At 40.2% G+C, this 21,193-nt stretch overlaps 1 protein-coding gene across 1 annotated transcript in view; it reads right to left on the bottom strand.

Moving 5' to 3' along the window:
- LOC124711991 overlaps positions 1-21,193 on the bottom strand; it is a 156,529-nt gene that overhangs the window by 5,517 nt on the left and 129,819 nt on the right. Inside the window, exons 11-12 of the mRNA XM_047242276.1 lie at positions 15,292-15,343; positions 12,805-12,993 (exon numbers count right to left, since the gene is read on the bottom strand). Coding sequence (XP_047098232.1) covers positions 12,805-12,993; positions 15,292-15,343 — 241 coding nt within the window. The remainder of the gene's footprint in view (positions 1-12,804; positions 12,994-15,291; positions 15,344-21,193) is intronic.

Genomic DNA, 21,193 nt, shown 5'->3' with positions numbered 1-21,193 from the left:
CGTTATCGAAGGTCTACTACATAGCACAGGTTCTCCCCATTCCATCATTGATGGTGATGACAATCATCTCCACCTTAGCAAAGTTTTTATGGAAAGGGGAACTGTTTCGAGTGAAGACAACTGTGTTGGATCCAAGCAATGGAGGAATGGGACTAACCAACATCAAGTCTAAAGTGATGGCACTGTACGTCAAACGAACATGAAGCATAGCGTGTAACAATGTGGGATGCATTACAGCAAAACTATACAACATTGTCAGGCCAGAAAATGTAGAGTCATCGATAAATACACAAAAACTAATTTTAAACGAAAACATATTAGGTATTTTTACCTTGAATAAAGTGACATCAGCAAAAAGATTTTAAAATCCAAAAAATTAGAGAAAATGCGATTTTAGCAGAAAAAAGGAAACATGAAATGAAAAATTACATAGCAACTAAATATGCTGGAATAGCATGGAATGTAGTCTGTAAAAACATCAGTAGTGGTTTTCCTTCGTCAGACGTGAGAACAGCGTGGTACAAGGTAGTCAGTAACATTTTCAACACTAATGAGCATCTCTTTGCCTTTGGTTTACATGACACTAACCTCTGCAGTAAATGCAATCTTGTTGATGCTGTGCCTCATCAGTGCACGTGTAGAGAGGGCGATCAACTGCTGGTAGACCAGGAAGAAAATTGCTCAAATAACAAGGACTTCCACAAACAATGTACAGACTAACATTTTCTTCAGATAAGGAGAAAGTTACTACTATATATATTTAAAAAAAACCAGTGATTTTTTTTAATATATATATATATATATATATATATATATATATATATATATATATATATATATATATATATATATATATATATATATATATATATATATATATATATATATATATATATATATATATATATATATAAAAAAAGAAAGATGATGAAACTTACCAAACAAAAGCGCTGGCAGGTCGATAGACACACAAACAAACACAAACATACACACAAAATTCTAGCTTTCGCAACCAATGGTTGCCTCGTCAGGAAAGAGGGAAGGAGAAGGAAAGACAAAAGGATATGGGTTTTAAGGGAGAGGGTAAGGAGTCATTCCAATCCCGGGAGCGGAAAGACTTACCTTAGGGGGAAAAAAGGACAGGTATACACTCGCACACACACACATATCCATCCACACATACACAGACACAAGCAGACATTTGTAAAGGCAAAGAGTTTGGGCAGAGATGTCAGTCGGGGCGGATGTACAGAGGCAAAGATGAAGTTGAAAGACAGGTGAGGTATGAGCGGCGGCAAATTGAAATTAGAAATTAGCGGAGATTGAGGCCTGGCGGATAGCGAGAAGAAAGGATATGCTGAAGGGCAAGTTCCCATCTCCGGAGTTCTGACAGGTTGGTGTTAGTGGAAAGTATCCAGATAACCCGGACAGTGTAACACTGTGCCAAGATGTGCTGGCCGTGCACCAAGGCATGTTTAGCCACAGGGTGATCCTCATTACCAACAAACACTGTCTGCCTGTGTCCATTCATGCGAATGGACAGTTTGTTGCTGGTCATTCCCACATAGAACGCTTCACAGTGTAGGCAGGTCAGTTGGTAAATCACGTGGGTGCTTTCACACGTGGCTCTGCCTTTGATCGTGTACACCTTCCGGGTTACAGGACTGGAATAGGTGGTGGTGGGAGGGTGCATGGGACAGGTTTTACACCGGGGGCGGTTACAGGGGTAGGAGCCAGAGGGTAGGGAAGGTGGTTTGGGGATTTCATAGGGATGAACTAAGAGGTTGCGAAGGTTAGGTGGACGGCGGAAAGACACTCTTGGTGGAGTGGGGAGGATTTCATGAAGGATGGATCTCATTTCAGGGCAGGATTTGAGGAAGTCGTATCCCTGCTGGAGAGCCACATTCAGAATCTGATCCAGTCCCGGAAAGTATCCTGTCACAAGTGGGGCACTTTTGGGGTTCTTCTGTGGAAGGTTCCGGGTTTGAGGAGATGAGGATGTGGCTCTGGTTATTTGCTTCTGTACCAGGTCGGGAGGGTAGTTACGGGATGCAAAAGCTGTTTTCAGGTTGTTGGTGTAATGGTTCAAGGATTCCGGACTGGAGCAGATTCGTTTGCCACGAAGACCTAGGCTGTAGGGAAGGGACCGTTTGATGTGGAATGGGTGGCAGCTGTCATAATGGAGGTACTGTTGCTTGTTGGTGGGTTTAATGTGGACGGACGTGTGAAGCTGGCCATTGGACAGGTGGAGGTCAACGTCAAGGAAAGTGGCATGGGATTTGGAGTAGGACCAGGTGAATCTGATGGAACCAAAGGAGTTAAGGTTGGAGAGGAAATTCTGGAGTTCTTCTTCACTGTGAGTCCAGATCACGAAAATGTCATCAATAAATCTGTACCAAACTTCGGGTTGGCAGGCCTGGGTAACCAGGAAGGCTTCCTCTAAGCGACCCATGAATAGGTTGGCATACGAGGGGGCCATCCTGGTACCCATGGCTGTTCCCTTTAATTGTTGGTATGTCTGGCCTTCAAAAGTGAAGAAGTTGTGGGTCAGGATGAAGCTGGCTAAGGTAATGAGGAAAGAGGTTTTAGGTAGGGCGGCAGGTGATCGGCGTGAAAGGAAGTGCTCCATCGCAGCGAGGCCCTGGACATGCGGAATATTTGTGTATAAGGAAGTGGCATCAATGGTTACAAGGATGGTTTCCGGGGGTAACAGACTGGGTAGGGATTCCAGGCGTTTGAGAAAGTGGTTGGTGTCTTTGATGAAGGATGGGAGACTGCATGTAATGGGTTGAAGGTGTTGATCTACGTAGGCAGAGATGCGTTCGGTGGGGGCTTGGTAACCAGCTACAATGGGACGGCCGGGATGATTGGGTTTGTGAATTTTGGGAAGAAGGTAGAAGGTAGGGGTGCGGGGTGTTGGTGGGGTCAGGAGGTTGATGGAGTCGGGTGAAAGGTTTTGTAGGGGGCCTAAGGTTCTGAGGATTCCTTGAAGCTCCGCCTGGACATCAGGAATGGGATTGCCTTGGCAAACTTTGTAAGTAGTGTTGTCTGAAAGCTGACGCAGTCCCTCAGCCACATACTCCCGACGATCAAGTACCACAGTTGTGGAACCCTTGTCCGCCGGAAGAATGACGATGGATCGGTCAGCCTTCAGATCACGGATAGCCTGGGCTTCAGCAGTGGTGATGTTGGGAGTAGGATTAAGGTTTTTTAAGAAGGATTGAGAGGCAAGGCTGGAAGTCAGAAATTCCTGGAAGGTTAGGAGAGGGTGATTTTGAGGAAGAGGAGGTGGGTCCCGCTGTGACGGAGGACGGAACTGTTCCAGGCATGGTTCAATTTGGATAGTGTCTTGGGGAGTTGGATCATTAGGAGTAGGATTAGGATCATTTTTCTTCGTGGCAAAGTGATATTTCCAGCAGAGAGTACGGGTGTAGGACAGTAAATCTTTGACGAGGGCTGTTTGGTTAAATCTGGGAGTGGGGCTGAAGGTGAGGCCTTTGGATAGGACAGAGGTTTCGGATTGGGAGAGAGGTTTGGAGGAAAGGTTAACTACTGAATTGGGGTGTTGTGGTTCCAGATTGCGTTGATTGGAATTTTGAGGTTTTGGAGGGAGTGGAGCTGGAAGTGGGAGATTGAGTAGATGGGAGAGACTGGGTTTGTGTGCAATGAGAGGAGGTTGAGGATTGCTGGAAAGGTTGTGAAGGGTGAGTGAGTTGCCTTTCCGGAGGTGGGAAACCAGGAGATTGGATAGTTTTTTAAGGTGGAGGGTGGCATGCTGTTCTAATTTGCGGTTGGCCTGTAGGAGGATGCTCTGAACAACAGGTGTGGATGTGGGAGAAGAAAGATTGAGGATTTTTATAAAGGATAGGAGTTGATGGGCGTGTTGATTGGCTGAGTGGATGTGTAGGTGAAGGATTAGGTGGGTGAGGGCAATGGATTGTTTGGTTTGGAACTGGTATAGGGACTGATGGAAAGAAGGGTTGCAGCCAGAGATGGGAACTTTAAGTGTGAGGCCTTTGGGGGTGATGCCAAATGTCAGACAAGCCTGAGAAAATAAAATATGGGAGTGTAATCTGGCTAGGGCGAAGGCATGTTTGCGGAGGGAATGTAAATAAAACTTAATGGGGTCGTTGTGAAGGTGTTGTGAGGGTGACATGGTACTAGAGGGTGGAAAGTGGAACACGAGGCTGAAATGAAAATGAAAATAAATATGAAAAAATATATATGGGGAGAGATAAAGGTAAAATTAGAAAGCAAATGGAGATCTGGTGTGAAAAAAGGCGAAAAAGGGTTGGTTAGGGCTGGGCTATGTTGATCCTGTGGTGAACTTGTGTAGGTAGATAATGATGTGCATAAAGGTTAGGTGGTTGTGTTGCCGCCAAAACACGTTAAAGGGTGGAGAAATTCGGGAAAATTTTGAAAAAACTACGTGAGGATGTATTAAAAGGAGTGGTTTGGTGGTGGCAGATTATGGAAATGAAGCTAACAATTGTTTGATGAAGAAATAATGACGTTAAAACCTGTGGGGAGCGGCTAAAAATGATCGGTGATGTGAGAAAAACGGAAATGGAAATAAAGCAAAAGTTATTAAAACTGCCGAAAGGGTTGTTTAATAGCTAAAAGGAACTGTTTGTGGACTGGAAACGGTGGATTTTATAGCAGCAAAGCGGAAAAAAAAAATTTTTTGTTTATGGTTTCGAAGTGATTTACGTATTATTACGTATTATTGAGTGTATATCGACGGGATAAAATTGTATACTGGATTACGGTAAAAAAGGAGAAGGTGAATAGAAAGTGAAACTGCTGGCAAAAACAGAAGGAGGAATATATATATATAAAAAGCAGTGATTTGGTTAATGGGCAAATACACAAGTTATGTTTTTAACAATATCAGAGTGATGAACATATTGAATAAAAGATGTATGTGGAAACGAATTCGAGAAAACACTTAAGTATCCCACCACAATAAGAAATATGGTAACATGCACCGAACTGTCTTCAACAGAATGGGTGTAAGTTAGGTACAAGTAGATTCCTCATGGAGAGGGGATGGGTCGGGCCATGAAGCACTAGCAGTGCCATGGAGAGGCCTCTCTACTTCTGTGGCGCGTTCTCGACTCTAACCTCCCCTACAAGTCTCACACGAAAAATAAATCAGTAACACAGCAGATACAAGAACATGACAGCAAACATTTGGTGTCATAAAGGAAGATCTTGAACTCTCTAAGGATGCCGTTAGAAGGCTGAAACTGACAAAAATGACAAGGCAGTGAAGGACTTTGCGAAGTTGCTGTTCGGGACTGTTCTTCTGTCCCTGTAATTTGCCCTGGAGGAGACTTAGGAACATACAGGGATAGGCAAAATAATGTGAACACCTGTACTTATTTGGAATTGGTTCATTAATAAGGAGTTGGACCCTCATTTGCCCATTCGTTTTGGAGTACTGGCATAAAATGATTGCATAGCCTCCAGTGGAATGTTATGCCACTCTTCAGTCAGCGCCTCTTCTAACTCCTGTAGTGATGATGGAGGCGGAAATCTGCTCCAGAGTCTGCATTCTAATACCGCCCAGAAGGGTTTGATAACGTTCAAGTCTGTGGACTGTGCTCGCCAGGGAAGACACTGCAGTTCAGTTGCATGTTCCTCATACCATAACTGTACTGTCTTGGCTGTGTGAATGGCTGCATTTTCGCCATGAAATATGGTGTCATTGTTGGGGAACAACAGTTGAATCATGGAGTGCACTTGATCACCTACAATGTTCACATAATCGTTGGCTGTAAAACGGCCTGTGAGAGTAATGATGAAACCAGCAGATTACCATGATATGGCTGCCCACACCATCGAACTTCCACCTCCATGTTTAACCACTGGAATCAAGCAATCACGATTGCAGGTTTCTTTTGGCATTCTCAAGATGTAAACCCTGCCTGATGTTGGAAATAATGAAAACGTTGACTCGTTGGACCATATGTGTTTCCACCGACCAGCCATCCAGAATTTATGCTCCTGGCACCACATTTTGCACTTCTTTGCATTGGTTATCACCACCAATGGTTTCAGTACAGTATCTCATCCATGAATATTCACTTTATGGAGTTCTCGGCAGACAGTGTTGGTAGATACGGGGTCTCGAATATGGCTATTGAGCTCTACAATCACTTTAGCCGCCATAGTTTTGTGTTGTTTTGACACAATTTGTGTTAGTGTACAATGATCTCTGTCATTTAGCTTTGATTTTCGCCCACTATTATGTTTACATGATGATGATGTCTTCCCATGTTTTGTGTAGGCTATCATGATTGTTGAAACAGTTGTTCTTGAAAAATTCAATAAGTTTGCTGTGTTGGTTAATGATGCTCCATCTAATTGGGCCCCCACAATCTGCCCTCATTGTAACTCTGTTAGGTCTTTCCCCATCAACCTCAGCCTCTGAATGCAAATACAAAGTGTGCACTACTCGTAAACAACCTGCACTGATGCCTAATCTGTACTGAACATGCACAATCCAGTGTGGCACATGTCTTACCTGCATTGTTGACCATCAAACACAACCATCCCATAACTACCACTGTTCACATTATTTTGCCTACCACGTGGCGGGCCCAGGTTCGGTTCGTGGTCGGGTAGGAGATTTTCTCTGCTTATGGACTGGGTGTTGTGTTGTCCTCATTTAATTTGACATTTACTGTGTGACATTCCTTTCAAGAAATATATGAGTACATACTGTGCAAACCACCAGTGACTGCCGCCATTTCCTTCTTCTTATCAAACATACTTTCTAAGTATGAACTATTTTCAAAGTGCCAAAATGTCTCTAAAATGCTGCACTGTCCAATGTACAGTCGCAATTCCTGAAATCCATCGCCTGTGGCCTCTGGCCTGCCAAGGAGCACCACAGTCCTGGGTCCATGGATAAATCGTAAAAATCCACCGCATTACACTACACGCAAACAGACCCGGCCAGCGGGCAGATCGGTGAGACTAGATCCGACGGGCAGGGCCTGCACATAGTGGTAAATGAGGGGTTTCAGATTGGCAGGCCCGATCCGTTATAGGTACCTGCACAAATAGCCTGTCGTTTTGGCCCGTCACTGAAGTCCACTCGTGTGGCTAGCTATTCAAGTGTCACAGACACCATGTTGATGAAATGAGACCACAGTGAACGATCCATGCAACAGATAACTTTTGCGAATACTCTGAGAATCAATACTAATGAGGATAGGTAACAACTCACCGAGAAGATGATCACTGAGCTGCAGATGGGCACATAGGAAAATCACACTCTCACAACTACATTTTTGGCCACTGGACACTGTGCCAACAGTCTTTGAGAATCAGATCCAAACAAACCTCTCCTCATGCCTCCCTGCCTCTCATTGGTAGATGCTAGGCTACATGCAAGAGGTGGTTGCAGCACTGGGTGCAAGCTGAGGGGAATGGTAGGAAGGGGAGAAGCAGTATTTAAATTTTAATTAGTTGAAACTATAAAGAATGTTATTTACCTGTAATTTTAAGTCTGACAACGTACTTTGAACTGCGTAAGATAGAGTGTATATGTAAACAAGAAAAAATAAATTCCTGGATTTTCCCCCAGATTTCCTGGTTAAAAATGCACTCCCCCCTCCCGAGTGAAAATACACTGTACCACAGGTGAAAGTACATTATTTCACTTTAAGTGACAATATACATTCCCCGTGAGCTGCAGGACTTATCAATCTTTTGAATGGTAAAAGGTTTTATACACCAGCACAGAATTCCCCACATTTTACGACAAATCTTTGATGTGCAGCAACATTTACACTAAATTTTTAACATTATGAAAGTATTAATACGAAATCAACCAAATACAGCATGGTAGCTTCTGAACCACTGAAATCGAGTTTGCGCTGTGACATGCACTTTTGCCAACCAATCACAGCTCATGTCATGTGATCTCACCAGCCAATGACAGCAGACATTAAGAGCATAGGACATGTGTTGTAGCCAGCCAATAGCAACATTACAGTTCGTAAACACACAACTATGAAAAATTCATGGTTTAAATTAATATCTATCTATCTATATCCGAATCATGCTCCAGCTACTGCCGGGTCTGGGTGCTGACGAGTCCTCTCCATTTGGCTCGGTCCTCCCACCACTTTTCTTCCTCCACTTGCTGCCAGGTCACACCTCTCCTTTCAACAGATTTTCTCACTTCCATTTTCCACCGTGTTCTTGGGCGCCCTCTAGGTCTTTTCCCATCCATCTTTAGTTCTTCCGTAATTTTGGGGAGTCTCTGCCCATGCATCCTCTTAACATGCCCATACCATCTTAATCTCTTTCTTTCAATTTCTTCTCTCATACTTTTTTGTTTGAGGTCCTTTCTAATCTCTACATTCCTTACTCTGTCCATTCTTGTTTTTCCCTTAACCGCTCTGAGAAATTTCATTTCCCCTGCTCCAGTCCCTTTCTGTCTTGTCCATGTTTCTCCACCATAGGTGACAATAGGGATGTAATAATTCTTATACATAAGGACTTTTGCTCTTTCTGAAACTTCATTATTCCAAATCAGATGTTTTATTGTTTGGTAGAAATTGCCTCCCTTCTGTAACCTCCTATTAATTTCGTTAGTTATTCTTCCATACCTAGATATTTCACTCCCTCAATAAGTGAAACTTTCTACCACTTTGGGGGGGTTCTCCATTCAAGGTTAAATTAATATAAATACAATATTCTGTAGTTACAAGAGATGCTAAGCCTTCACACATAGTATGCCCCCCCCCCCCACCCTCCTGAGGTGGTTGTTAGGCAGGATCCTAACAGCACAGCTTAAATTGCAGCAGGTGAACATTTCGTGGGTTACCTGGCTGAGCACATGACCTGTCGAGCACTTCAGTTTTCCATAGAAAATTCAGTTATGCGTAAAATTGCTCAAGAACCGACCTCATAATTTGTAATCTACGGAAGTATTAAAATAAATATGAAAAACTATCCAAATAAATATGAAAAACTATCCAAATAAATATGAAAAACTATCCAAATAAATATGAAAAACTATCCTTTAAGCTTCTTCTTTTTTTCAGCATGTGTTATTCTTCAAGACATGGTAAACACAAAGGTGCAAGTAACAAATTAAATAATGGCAAAAATGGCTGGTCTTCTGGGCCATAAATTTTTCTAAGTTGCTGTTCCTCAAAGTTTAAATTGTGAATGAGAGTGATTTAAAAAATTCATTCCACATTCTCACACGTACCATAATTCATCTTGCGTAAAAGGAAATTTACTTTGGAAGTAACACTTCTCAAACTACCATCATAATATTTTCCCACAACATCTTAAAGATATAAATAATTTTGACATCACAGACATCAAAAGCAGTTTGTTGTTACGAAGTTTTGCATAGTCTTTGTCTTAAAGCTTTTGGCACATTTTGCTGTCTGCAGACAATTGTGTGTGCACTGTATTTTTGTTGTTGTAAATGGCACATTTTCTTTGCAACTTAAGTTTTATTTTAGTATTATTCTTTTGTTTATGTTTTATAGAGAATTAAAGCAAAATTCTTTGTTAGATAATCAACGAGTTCTTACCAGTCAAAATTACAATAAGTGAAAACTGAAAAAAATAAATAAATAAATAAAAAAATAAAATAAAAAAATTCCGGAATTCTAAAAAATTACATTTCCCCCCCAGGTGAAAAAACTGCCAGATTTCCTGATTGTCCTGGGGCATATACACAACCTGTAGGAACGCCAGTAATGACGACATACATAAGCAGTTCACATGCAATCTTGTGAACAGTTGCTTATATGTATTCAAATAAATAAAATTTAGTTTTGTACTGAAATTGGGAAAATATCACTTACATGAGGAGGGCACATAGATATTTCCTTATACACGTATGCCCATCCTGAGCATTGTTTCCAACGCCCTGGCAGATGACTGCCTTTTTAATACCTGACACTTTCTACGAGTCCGAAGTTATGCCTTTTATCTTGCTATCTATATGACATTGTCATTTTTCTAAAGACATCTGGAGAATATCTAAGGCTAAGTTGCAGTGTGTTTAGACTGCAGGTCAACTAAATTCAGAATAGTACCTCTTTCAAGCTCCAGAAATAAAAATCATGGGGCACCTAGAAAGTGGCAGTTGAGTCCATTCTAACCCAGAGAAAATAAGAGCTGCCAAAGATTTTCCAACCTTGTAGCACATTCCTGATGTGTTGCATGTCCCTTGCAAGAACTACTGCAGGGAGACAGCAAATTTTCATGGAAGGAGGTGCAAGAAAGATCTTTGCTTGCCCTTAAGATGGCACCAACATCTTCACCAGCCCTAGCAGTTACTTAATGAGTGCAGTTCTACCGCAAATTTTGAAAAGTGCTGAAAATGTGATAGCTTTTGTTTCCAGATTACTCTCAAAATCTGAGACGAACTAATCTACAACTGAGAAAGAGTGCCTTACAGCAGCATGGACCATTAACAAGTCCCGGCACGATTTATTTTGCAAACAATTCACCTTTGTGTCAGACCACTGTTCTCTACAGCGGCTAACCAGTCCAAGGGATCCATCTGTTCAGCTGGTGAGATGGGCAGGAGTACATCATCAAGTGGGATACCTAAATGGACACCAACTGCTTTTCAAGGAATCCTTTTGTGGACCACAATAGAGTGGGTGAAATCTGTCTTCCCTGCATTAAATGACATTGATGCTGAACAGAGGGAAGATCCAACACTGATAACAAGAAATATGATCCAAAGGGGGCTGGTTGTCTATCCTGTAGTATTTCAAAGACACTCCAATATCTGGCCACATGGGATTCGTGAAAACTAGAGAGATTCAGACACAGATATTACCAATCAATTATATACTATGCCAACAATGTAAGCACATGCTGCAGTAACTTTTGAGACATTCTGTATCATCAATGTACTGACTAACTCAGCCAATACGTTTTCACTAAGCAGTGTCAGCCTCTGAAACTCTAGAAATTGTTACGTTCCTTATAGAAGATATCATTTTGAACACTAAGCACCCTGAGTGATAAGTTATGTGGTAAAGTTTCCCAGTTGAGGCTAGTATCAAGAGGTAATTTCACATTGCACCACAGGTTGATTATTTACATCTACATCTACACTCTGCAAACCACTGAAGAGGGTATGTCCCTAGTACCAGTTATTAGGGTTTCTTCCAGTTCCATTTAGTTATGGAGTGCATGAAGAATGATTGTTCAAATACCTCTGTGTGTGTTGTAATTAATGCAATCTTGTCCTCATGATCAATGTGTGAGAGAGAAATAGGTAATTATAGTTCATTCCCAGAGTCATAATTTAAAGCTGGATTTTGAAACCCTGTAGGTAGGCTTTCACAGGATAGTTTATGTCTTCACGAGTCTCCACTTCAGTTTCTTCAGAATCTTTGTTGACACTCGCCCATGGACCATTTGTGCTGCCCTTCTCTGTATATATTAGTCCTATTTGGTATGGGTCCCATATACTTGAGCAATATTCTAGAATGGATCTCTCGAGTGATTTGTAAGCAGTCTCCTTTGTAGACTGATTGCATTTTTGCAGTATTCTACCAATAAATAGAAGTCTGCCACCTGCTTTACCCATGGCGGCCTATGACACCATTCCATTTCATACCCACTTTATAAAGTGGAGGAGGTACCAATGAAGCTGAAGGGGATGGAGAAGTGGGGGAGAGGGGGGGAGACCAATGATTCACAAGGGGGAGGCAGGAAAAGTGTCCATACACGGGTTATATGATGGCGCAATTATAAAGAGAAAATTTATGGACTTCTAACGGCACAGTATATTGGAAAATAAAGAGATCTGGCAAGTTGCTGTCTGAGGAAAGGGATCTAACTTCTTTGCAGCACCTTCAACGTAAAAAACGTCAAGAAACTATGACCATGAGCTGCTGCACTGTCATGGCTGTATAGGTTGTCAAATGTCCGCAAGAGGGCATTCCTCTGTGGCCTCCTCTCGGGAATATGGAAGCAATGTATAGCTTGGCACATGTCACGTGTGTAATTCCTTTTAGTGTGATCATCATCTACAGGAACTTTACCTCAATGATAGTGACCTGCTTGCGAATTTTGACACACCACACTACCACTAAAAGAATTAACTGAATTGATAAACAAAAAATTTGTGACTAACCTTATGACAAATTTCACGTCTGTGCTCACCTCAACTTACTTCACATGTGATGGAAATTATTTTGAACATACAGATGGCTCTGCCATCAGTTTGTCCTGTAACACTGGCTGTACCGAATTTCTTCAGAGAAGAAGTCAAGGAGAAGGCCCTAGACCAAGCCTAATTAAAACCAACCTGTTTCTACCATTATGTGAATGACACATTCATCATTAGCCACACACATGAAACAGCTTAGGTGAATTTCTCCATAATTCAATCTGCTCCACTCCAACATACAAATTACAATGGAGGTGTAAATAGGGTGGTGTCCTCTTCTTTCTTGATGTCCTGGTGAAACAGTAACGAGATAACGAGATGGCGAGCTGGGATGCAGTGTGTACAGAAGACCTATGGTGATTTGTATCTACATGCCTCCATTAGTCACAACAACTGCCAGAGTGAAAGCATTTTACACACACTCATTCACAGAGACATTGTTCCAACTGAAATGAAATACCTGAAGACAACATTCTGAAGGATGGGCACAGCAGGAAGCAGATCAGGTTGCATTGGACAGGTTGCATCTAGATGACAGCAAGAGGAGAGAAACACAACTCACTAGTGTGCTTTCCATCTGTCAGCACTACCTCCAGAGCAGTCAGCCAAATCTTGGGACAACTTACCTGCGGGTGAAAGGGCAACACTAAGAATTCGTTTCAGGTCCTTCTGGTCATCCCACTGTGCAAGTGATGTGTCGGCATGGGATGACATATGCATAAAATCCAAGCTTGTATGCTCTAACATGTGAATACCGGTCATATTGCTACCTGGCGGTGAGGGCGAAGAACTGCTGTCAAAGACTGAAGATGCACCTAAAATAGAAAATAAGTTCGAGTAACACAAAGAAAACAGATTTAAAAATAGGACACACACACACACACACACACACACACACACACACACACACACACACACACGCACGCACGCGCACGCACAATCTGAATATGGCAGTGGCAGTAATGATTAGAATGGTGAAGGTAACAGTGGTATGAAATAAAGTGATAACACAGATGGTGTTAAAAATCTGCTAATGTTGGCACTTTGATCAACCAGCCAGTGAACTTTACAGACTGGCTTTCTTAAGATTTGAAGTTTAGTGCACAAGCATCAAGTTCCTATGGAAGTACAGCGCAATTCTAAAACTCCTAGAACTTGAAGCGTTTATTTTTAATTACTGACTTGATGAAAATCATTTAAAATTTGATACAGACATCTGAGATGCCTTTCTGATAAAATAATAATGTTTAGTTCCTAAAAATAAGATATTGCATTTCATATCTGAAGTTTTACACAATCTTTTAATTTATTAAGAATATCTGTATTTTCCCATGAAAAGAATTTGAAAAAAAAAGGTATTTTTATTACAACATTTACTAAAATTGTCTTAGTAACAAAAAATAAGTTACTCTCCTCATGACCTCCTAATATGAGCTGGATGAGAAAACTAGGAACTGTTCTGTGGTAGGTTCACTGTGTGCTGATCCTTGACAATCTGTTTCATACTTCATTGTTTACTAACAATAAATCAAAGTTATCAGCACTACCAACATTTTGTACACAATACCAAAGATCTGTTTTCTCTCCTAAACTGCCATGTAAGAGTCTCATAAACCGATTTTAGCAGTTTTTCAAGATATATTTTATTTGTTGACACAGCAAATTCAGCAAAACACCTTAAGGATGCAGGGTACTTTTCCACCTCAATATTATATAAAAACCAACACCTATTTCTTTCAGGCACTGTTTACAATGTATATGTTTTACAGATATTTTGTTGGTATCAAGTAATGCAGCACACTTTCTAAACATATTGTAAGTATTTTGAATATTTTTGAACCTGCTTAGGGTGATAAAAAAAAATTTTTTTACAAACAAAATGATGCATTTTTTTCCCAAAATGCTTCCTCAAATTGAGGTACCATTTCATCCAATGTTATACATTTGAAGGAGACCAAATTTTTACCAGATATGCATGACATGATGGCTGAGGTACTAGACCTATTTAATTACACCTATTTAATTCTACCTATTATGTATATTATAAGGATAAAAAAGTCTCACATCTTACCTTTTAATTTTTATAATTTTTTTCCTAACAATGAACTGAGTATCAACAAACAAAACATTAGTCACTGACCTGTCATCAGATGGCGCACGGCCGGTGTGGTGAAAGGGTTGGATAACACAGAAGGTTGGATAACCGAAGATGAGATACAAAATTTTGAAAAACCACAGCCCTCAGTCGCAAACACAATTAATTTGTAACCTAGGTTTCGGTGTCACAAGGGACACCTTCTTCGGACAAAATTGAAACTAAATGTTACAGCAAAACATACCAAAAAATACGAAAGCTGCAGTCATACGCTGTCAGGTATGACTTTGGTACGTTATGCTGTAACATTTAGTTTTAATTTTGTCCGAAGAAGGTGTTCCTTGTGACACCGAAACCTAGGTTACAAATCAACTGTGTTCGCGACTGAAGGCTGTGTTTTTCAAAATTTTGTATTATACAACAATCGCTGATTGACAGCCATGTTAAAAACCTGAAGATCAGATAACTCTACTGTATAGGTCACTATTCATTTGAAACCCTATAATGTATATATCAATGTAATCAGGAGTGACCGTAGAATTTAATAAAGTCATAAAAAAATTTCAATTCTCATTTATAAGTACCCCATATCCTCAAGTTAGTTCATATTCAATCGACTATTTACATACCTCCAAAACTAAATTATTAAGATAATATTTCAAATAACTGGTTGTAAGCTGGTGATTCAGCCTACAACAGCAAATAGCATAACTAAGGTCAAATGCTCAATTTGAAGTTTATCATTGATTAGTGTTACGTAGAAGCACTCAATTACAGTAAAAACTATATTAATATGTCTTACTTAATACACTACTCTCACTAGGAAACATTCAGAGGTCCCTACGAGTGTGTATCTTCAGGTGATAAGTGTTTTGCACCACTGCACATTTGAGAAGACTATATGGGGAAACCGCAGTCAGCTGTTGGACATTATCTGATCTTTCACAACATATGCTATTGGGTTAGGAATAGATGTGTGCAATATAAATAATCATAACAGTCAGAATTTGTTACTTACCCATCAAACTACCATTGGAGTTTGTCACTGCTTGCATGAAATTATGAAATTCCTGAAAATAGAATAAATTCTTCTATTACATGAAGCAACACAACCAGAAAAATTTGGAATATTTTAAACATAGAATTATGGTAATAGAGCATTCCCATCTAAGCTGGATATCTAACATTTATAAGAACACATTACTTAAAGCAAGCCTTCCACAGCTGATTATTTTTAGTGACAAATTTAGTTAAGCAGTGTAACTGCTGGTAAAGTTGATTCTTTTAATAGTTTTGTTCCAAGAAGCTGTACAAAAGACTGCTGTTTGTTGTTAGTTATTTTAAGTAAACAGAGAATGATTATTCTTGTTTTCTTCCTTTGTTTCACCCATCTTTGGACCTACGTTAGATCAATAACTTTTTAATATTCCGTGTCTTTCTTTTAGCCCAGTATTGTTTCATTCTTTTTGATTTTGCTTTCATTTCTTCTTCAGCGATTTGGATTGTTTGTTTTTTAATTTGACGTGGGACAAAGTTCACTGGAACACTGCATGAACACAACAAATCTTTTTTGATTTGTAGCCCCATGTTGTCGCCCCCTTCACCTCTCCTCACTTTGTGTGTGTTACCTCCTTTAAACTTCACTCTACCACTGAGATCCAATTTTCACTAATAACCAACTCCGTAACATATACTTTTCTCACTATTCCAACTTCTTTCACTCCAGTCTTCTTCCTCTCCTCCTCTTCAATAACCACTCACCTGCTGCCACCACTGTTACCCCGCGGTGCAGGCATGCACACAGCTGAATGCTGAATTGACATACAAGTGGTTCACAGCCAACAGTTTTAAGTCTTAAGCTCACAAAGACTCATATTATGCAGTTTCAAACAAACTATAATAACCTTATAATACCAAAGATATTGCCACACAGTGAATGAAGCACACTATGTAAAAGTCCTTGGGGGTTCAGCAAGATAAAACCGAGTAAACACATGGAAAATTAACCAAAAAGTCCACCTCATTATGTTATGCTGTTTGTAGCTTCCACCCTTACCTTTACTTGCGAGACAAGATGGTTAACTTATTTTTGTATTGGAATTATCTTCTTGGTCAGTGAATGTAAAGTAAATACAGTAAGAATATTGCGCAAAGCAGATGATCATACATCTTACCAGATAGCTTGGAATTCTTACTCTCGGTTCCCAATATATTTACTCTTAATGGCTTTTGATGCTGCTGATAAAAATCTATTTCAACTGAACTGTGATATGCACCATCACAGTAAAAGAAACAAAAATAATTTTCATGTGGACTATGTACTTATCCAGTGTTCAGAATAGAATTCTAAACTCTGGTGGTAGGTTAATCAACAAGTTCATGTCTAACAAAGCATGAAATTGGGAATCCCCATCAATCCAAAATAAAATTAGAAACATCTCACCAATTATTGGAATATGTAGATTCTGGGATCCAAAATTCCTGGTTACTACATGGGAAACAGCAGTGTTTGTTATAATGCTGTATGACAAATAATAATTTATTGCGAATAAAACAGTATTAATCGATTTAAAAATATTTTCTTTGAAAATTACCTCCTTGCAAACAGATGCCATAAGCATAAACAGCATTAAGCAATAAAGTGATTGTTTATTGTTAATACAGTATAAAGATGAAATATTTATGATGTCTTTGTCATATGCTAATGCATTTCTTGACTTGTTCAACAGTCTTGTAGGTTCTCCTCCTTGACCCACAGAACATGATGAATGAATTGATTAATGAATGACCCGCATTTTGTGTGTGTGCTTTTTTTTGTTGTTGTTTTACATATTCCGTAGATCATATGAAGGATTCTTTTATCAAAATGATGTGGAATGAGTCAGTTTACAGGACATGTATGCACAATTAATGTAGACCCTTTCTTTGCCACCGACAGCTTTAATAAGACGCAATAAAGATCAGTCTTCCCTCTAATGCTGTACGCATGGACCTCACTTTTCTTCTCAAAGTATGATGGGTTATTTATGACAAATTTCATTAGCAAATATGAATAGTGTGAGTGCAGTTTAAATTCCTCACTTCTTGGAGAGATACCTATATTAAGTCTGTGGGTAAACACCACATATTCTCACTGCTTGCTTTTGTGCAATCAATACTTTCTTTCTGAGTGATGAGTTACCCCAGAAAATTATTCTACAAGACATTACTGAGTGGAAATACGCAAATTATGTCAAGAGGTTAATTCATTTGTTTCCAAGATCAGCAATCACAGAAGAGCAAACATAAGTGAACTTAATTGTTTGAGAAGCTTTTTTCAGTTCAAGCTTTCATCAATATGTACACTCAAAAATTTGGAGCATTGTACCTTACTTAGTTACTCCTGCTCCTGTGCACGATCCCAGTAAATCAATTGTTGGCATGTCTATTTTTTGTGCAGAACTTCATATAATGAGTTCTCTCAAAATTTAGGCTGAGCCCATTTTCTGAGGACCACTCAATAATTCTTTGGGAAAACATAATTCACAATCTATTTTACTGCTTTCTCGCTACTGAGATTTATTATAACACTACTATGTCTGCAAAAAGTCCCAATTCAGCTTGTTAAATGTTAAGTGGAAGATCATTCACTTAGATACAGAATAGGAGTTGGTCCAAAATTAAATGGTACTCTCTTTATGATTTCACCTGGTCACTACATTTTTATGCATTTCCAACAATGTTTGAATTATTCAGCACAATTTTTTGCATTTTGTTTGTTAAGTATGTTTCAAACCAGCTGTATGTTAAGGCCACCAATTCCGTAAAACTTCCCTTCTGGAATCCAAACTGTGATCTGTTCAGCAAACTGTTTCTATTTAAGTGTGAGACGGGTCTTGAGTACACTACTTTTTTGAATATTTTGGAAAAATGTCAGTAAGGAAACCAGATAATAATAATTTAAGTCTTTCTGAACATTTTTCTTATAAAGAGGCTTGTTGTTGTTGTTGTGGTCTTCAGTCCTGAGACTGGTTTGATGCAGCTCTCCATGCTACTCTATCCTGTGCAAGCTTCTTCATCTCCCAGTACCTACTGCAACCTACATCCTTCTGAATCTGCTTAGTGTATTCATCTCTTGGTCTCCCTCTACGATTTTTACACTCCACGCTGCCCTCCAATGCTAAATTTGTGATCCCTTGATGCCTCAAAACATGTCCTACGAACCGATCCCTTCTTCTAGTCAAGTTCTGTGCTTAGCAATTGCATATTCAGGGTTGCCACAAGTTTCCACAAGCAAAATTCTGACATTTCCCTGATTTCCGGACAAGTTTTAGCACTTTTCCCTGACAAATTTTGAGATCTCAAGGGTAAGTAAAGACATAAGTTGATTAAAAAAACTTCTGTATTTCTGAGTGTGTGAGGAAAAAGCTTAAGTACAGTACTAACATCAACATCTTTTGCAATGAACTGTTTTTAGATGGATATTTTTTGACGGAGAAAGCAAGCCAAATGGTATTTTTGTGTTTCATTAAGACCACCAATGGTGTTTTATTTCAATAAAATTTAAAATACCTTCACTGATTTTAGAAATAACCTCAAAAAGGTAGGCCTCTTGAAAGAAGTATTTAAGTCAGGGAGAGTTGTGTAAACCAACACTATAGGTGACTACCAATAAAATGTTGGTTCTACTATGTTTTTTTATGTTGGTTATTATCCGTTGTGTTATGTCTATTATTTTAAAAGTATTGTATGGTTTTTCTTCCAAGAAACACATGAGCACATAGCGTACGAACTGCCACTATTTTCTTCTTACTGTCCATACTTACTTCTACACTACTGGCCATCAAAATTGCTACACCAAGAAGAAATGCAGATGATAAACGGGTATTCATTGGACAAATATATTATACTAGAACTGACATGTGCTAACATTTTCGCGCAATTTGGGTGCATAGATCCTGAGAAATCAGTACCCAGAACAACCATTTCTGGCCATAATAACGGCCTTCTTACGCCTGAGTATTGAGTCAAACAGAGCTCGGATGGCGTGTACAGGTACAGCTGTCAATGCAGCTTCAACACTATACCACAGTTCATCAAGAGTAGTGACTGGCGTATTGTGACGAGCCAGTTGCTCAGCCACCATTGACCAGGTGTTTTCAATTGATGAGAGATCTGGAGAATGTGCTGGCGAGGGCAGCAGTCGAACATTTTCCGTATCCAGAAAGGCTCATACAGGACCTGCAACATGCGGTCGTGCATTATCATGCTGAAATGTAGGGTTTCGCAGGGATCGAATGAAGGATAGAGCCACGGGTCGTAACACATCTGAAATGTAACGACCACTGTTCAAAGTGCTGGCAATGCGAACAAGAGGTGACCGAGACATGTAACCAATGGCACCCCATACCATCACACTGGGTGATACACCAGTATCGATGACGAATACACGCTTCCAATGTGCGTTCACCGTGATGTCGCCAAACACGGATGCGACCATCATGATGCTGTAAACAGAACCTGGATTCATCCGAAAAAATGACATTTTGCCGTTTGTGCACCCACGTTCGTCGCTGAGTACACCAATCGCAGGCAGTCCTGTCTGGGTTGCAGTGTTAAGGGTAACCGCAGCCATGGTCTCCGAGCTGATAGTCCATGCTGCTGCAAACGTGGTCGAACTGTTCGTGCAGGTGGTTGTTGTATTGCAAACATCCCCATCTGTTGACTCAGGCATCGAGATGTGTCTGCATGATCCGTTACAGCCATGCGAATAAGATGCCTGTCATCTCGACTGCTAGTGATACGAGGCTGTTGGGATCCAACACGGTGTTCCGTATTACCCTCCTGAACCCACCGATTCCATATTCTGCTAACAGTCATTGGATCTCGAGCAACGCGAGCAGCAATGTCGCGATACGATAAACTGCAATCGCGATAGGCTACAATCCGACCTTTATCAAAGTCGGAAATGTGATGGTACGCATTTCTCCTCTTTACACGAGGCATCACAACAACGTTTCACCAGGCAACGCCAGTCAACTGCTGTTTGTGTAAGAGAAATTGGTTGGAAACTTTCCTCATGTCAGCACGCTGTAGGTGTCGCCACCAGTGGCAACCTTGTGTGAATGCTCTGAAAAGCTAATCATTGGCATATCACATCATCTTCTTCCTGTCGGTTAAATTTCGTGTCTGTGGAACATCGTTTTCGTGGTGTAGCAATTTAAATGGCCAGTAGTGTATATAAAGTACTTTTGAAGTGCCAAAATGTACTAGAATAATTAAAATGTCTATAAAACACCACACTGTACAATGTACTTGCGGTGAAACAGTCGCAATTCTTGAAATCCATTGTCCATGGCCTCTGGACTGCCAAAGAGCACTGCAGCCCTGTGTCAATGGATAAACCATGAAAGTCCACCACATTAAGCCACACACAAGGAGACCTGGCTTACGGAAAAATAGGTGAGAGTAGATCCGACAGGCAGGGCCTGCACATTAGTGGGAAACAATAGGCTTCAGATTGACAGGCCCGATCCTTTATAAGATACCCACAGAAGTGGGTAGTTATAGTTCTGGGTGGAGATTTTAATTTGCCGGATATAGACTGGGAGACTCAAACGTTCATAACAGGTGGCAGGGACAAAGAATCCAGAGAAATTTTTTTAAGTGTTTTATCTGAAAACTACCTTGAGCAGTTAAACAGAGAACCGACTCGTGGTGATAACATATTAGACCTTCTGGTGACAAACAGACCCGAACTATTTGAAACAGTTAACGCAGAACAGGGAATCAGCGATCATATAGCGGTTACTGCATCGATGATTTCAGTCGTAAATAGAAATATTAAAAAAGGTAGGAAGATTTTTCTGTTTAGCAAAAGTGACAAAAAGCAGATTACAGAATACCTGACGGCTCAACACAAAAGTTTTGTCCCAAGTACA

This window comes from Schistocerca piceifrons, chromosome 8, assembly GCF_021461385.2.
Source record: "Schistocerca piceifrons isolate TAMUIC-IGC-003096 chromosome 8, iqSchPice1.1, whole genome shotgun sequence".
NCBI classification, from domain to species: domain Eukaryota; kingdom Metazoa; phylum Arthropoda; class Insecta; order Orthoptera; family Acrididae; genus Schistocerca; species Schistocerca piceifrons.
This window is presented reverse-complemented; position numbering and strand designations above follow the sequence as displayed.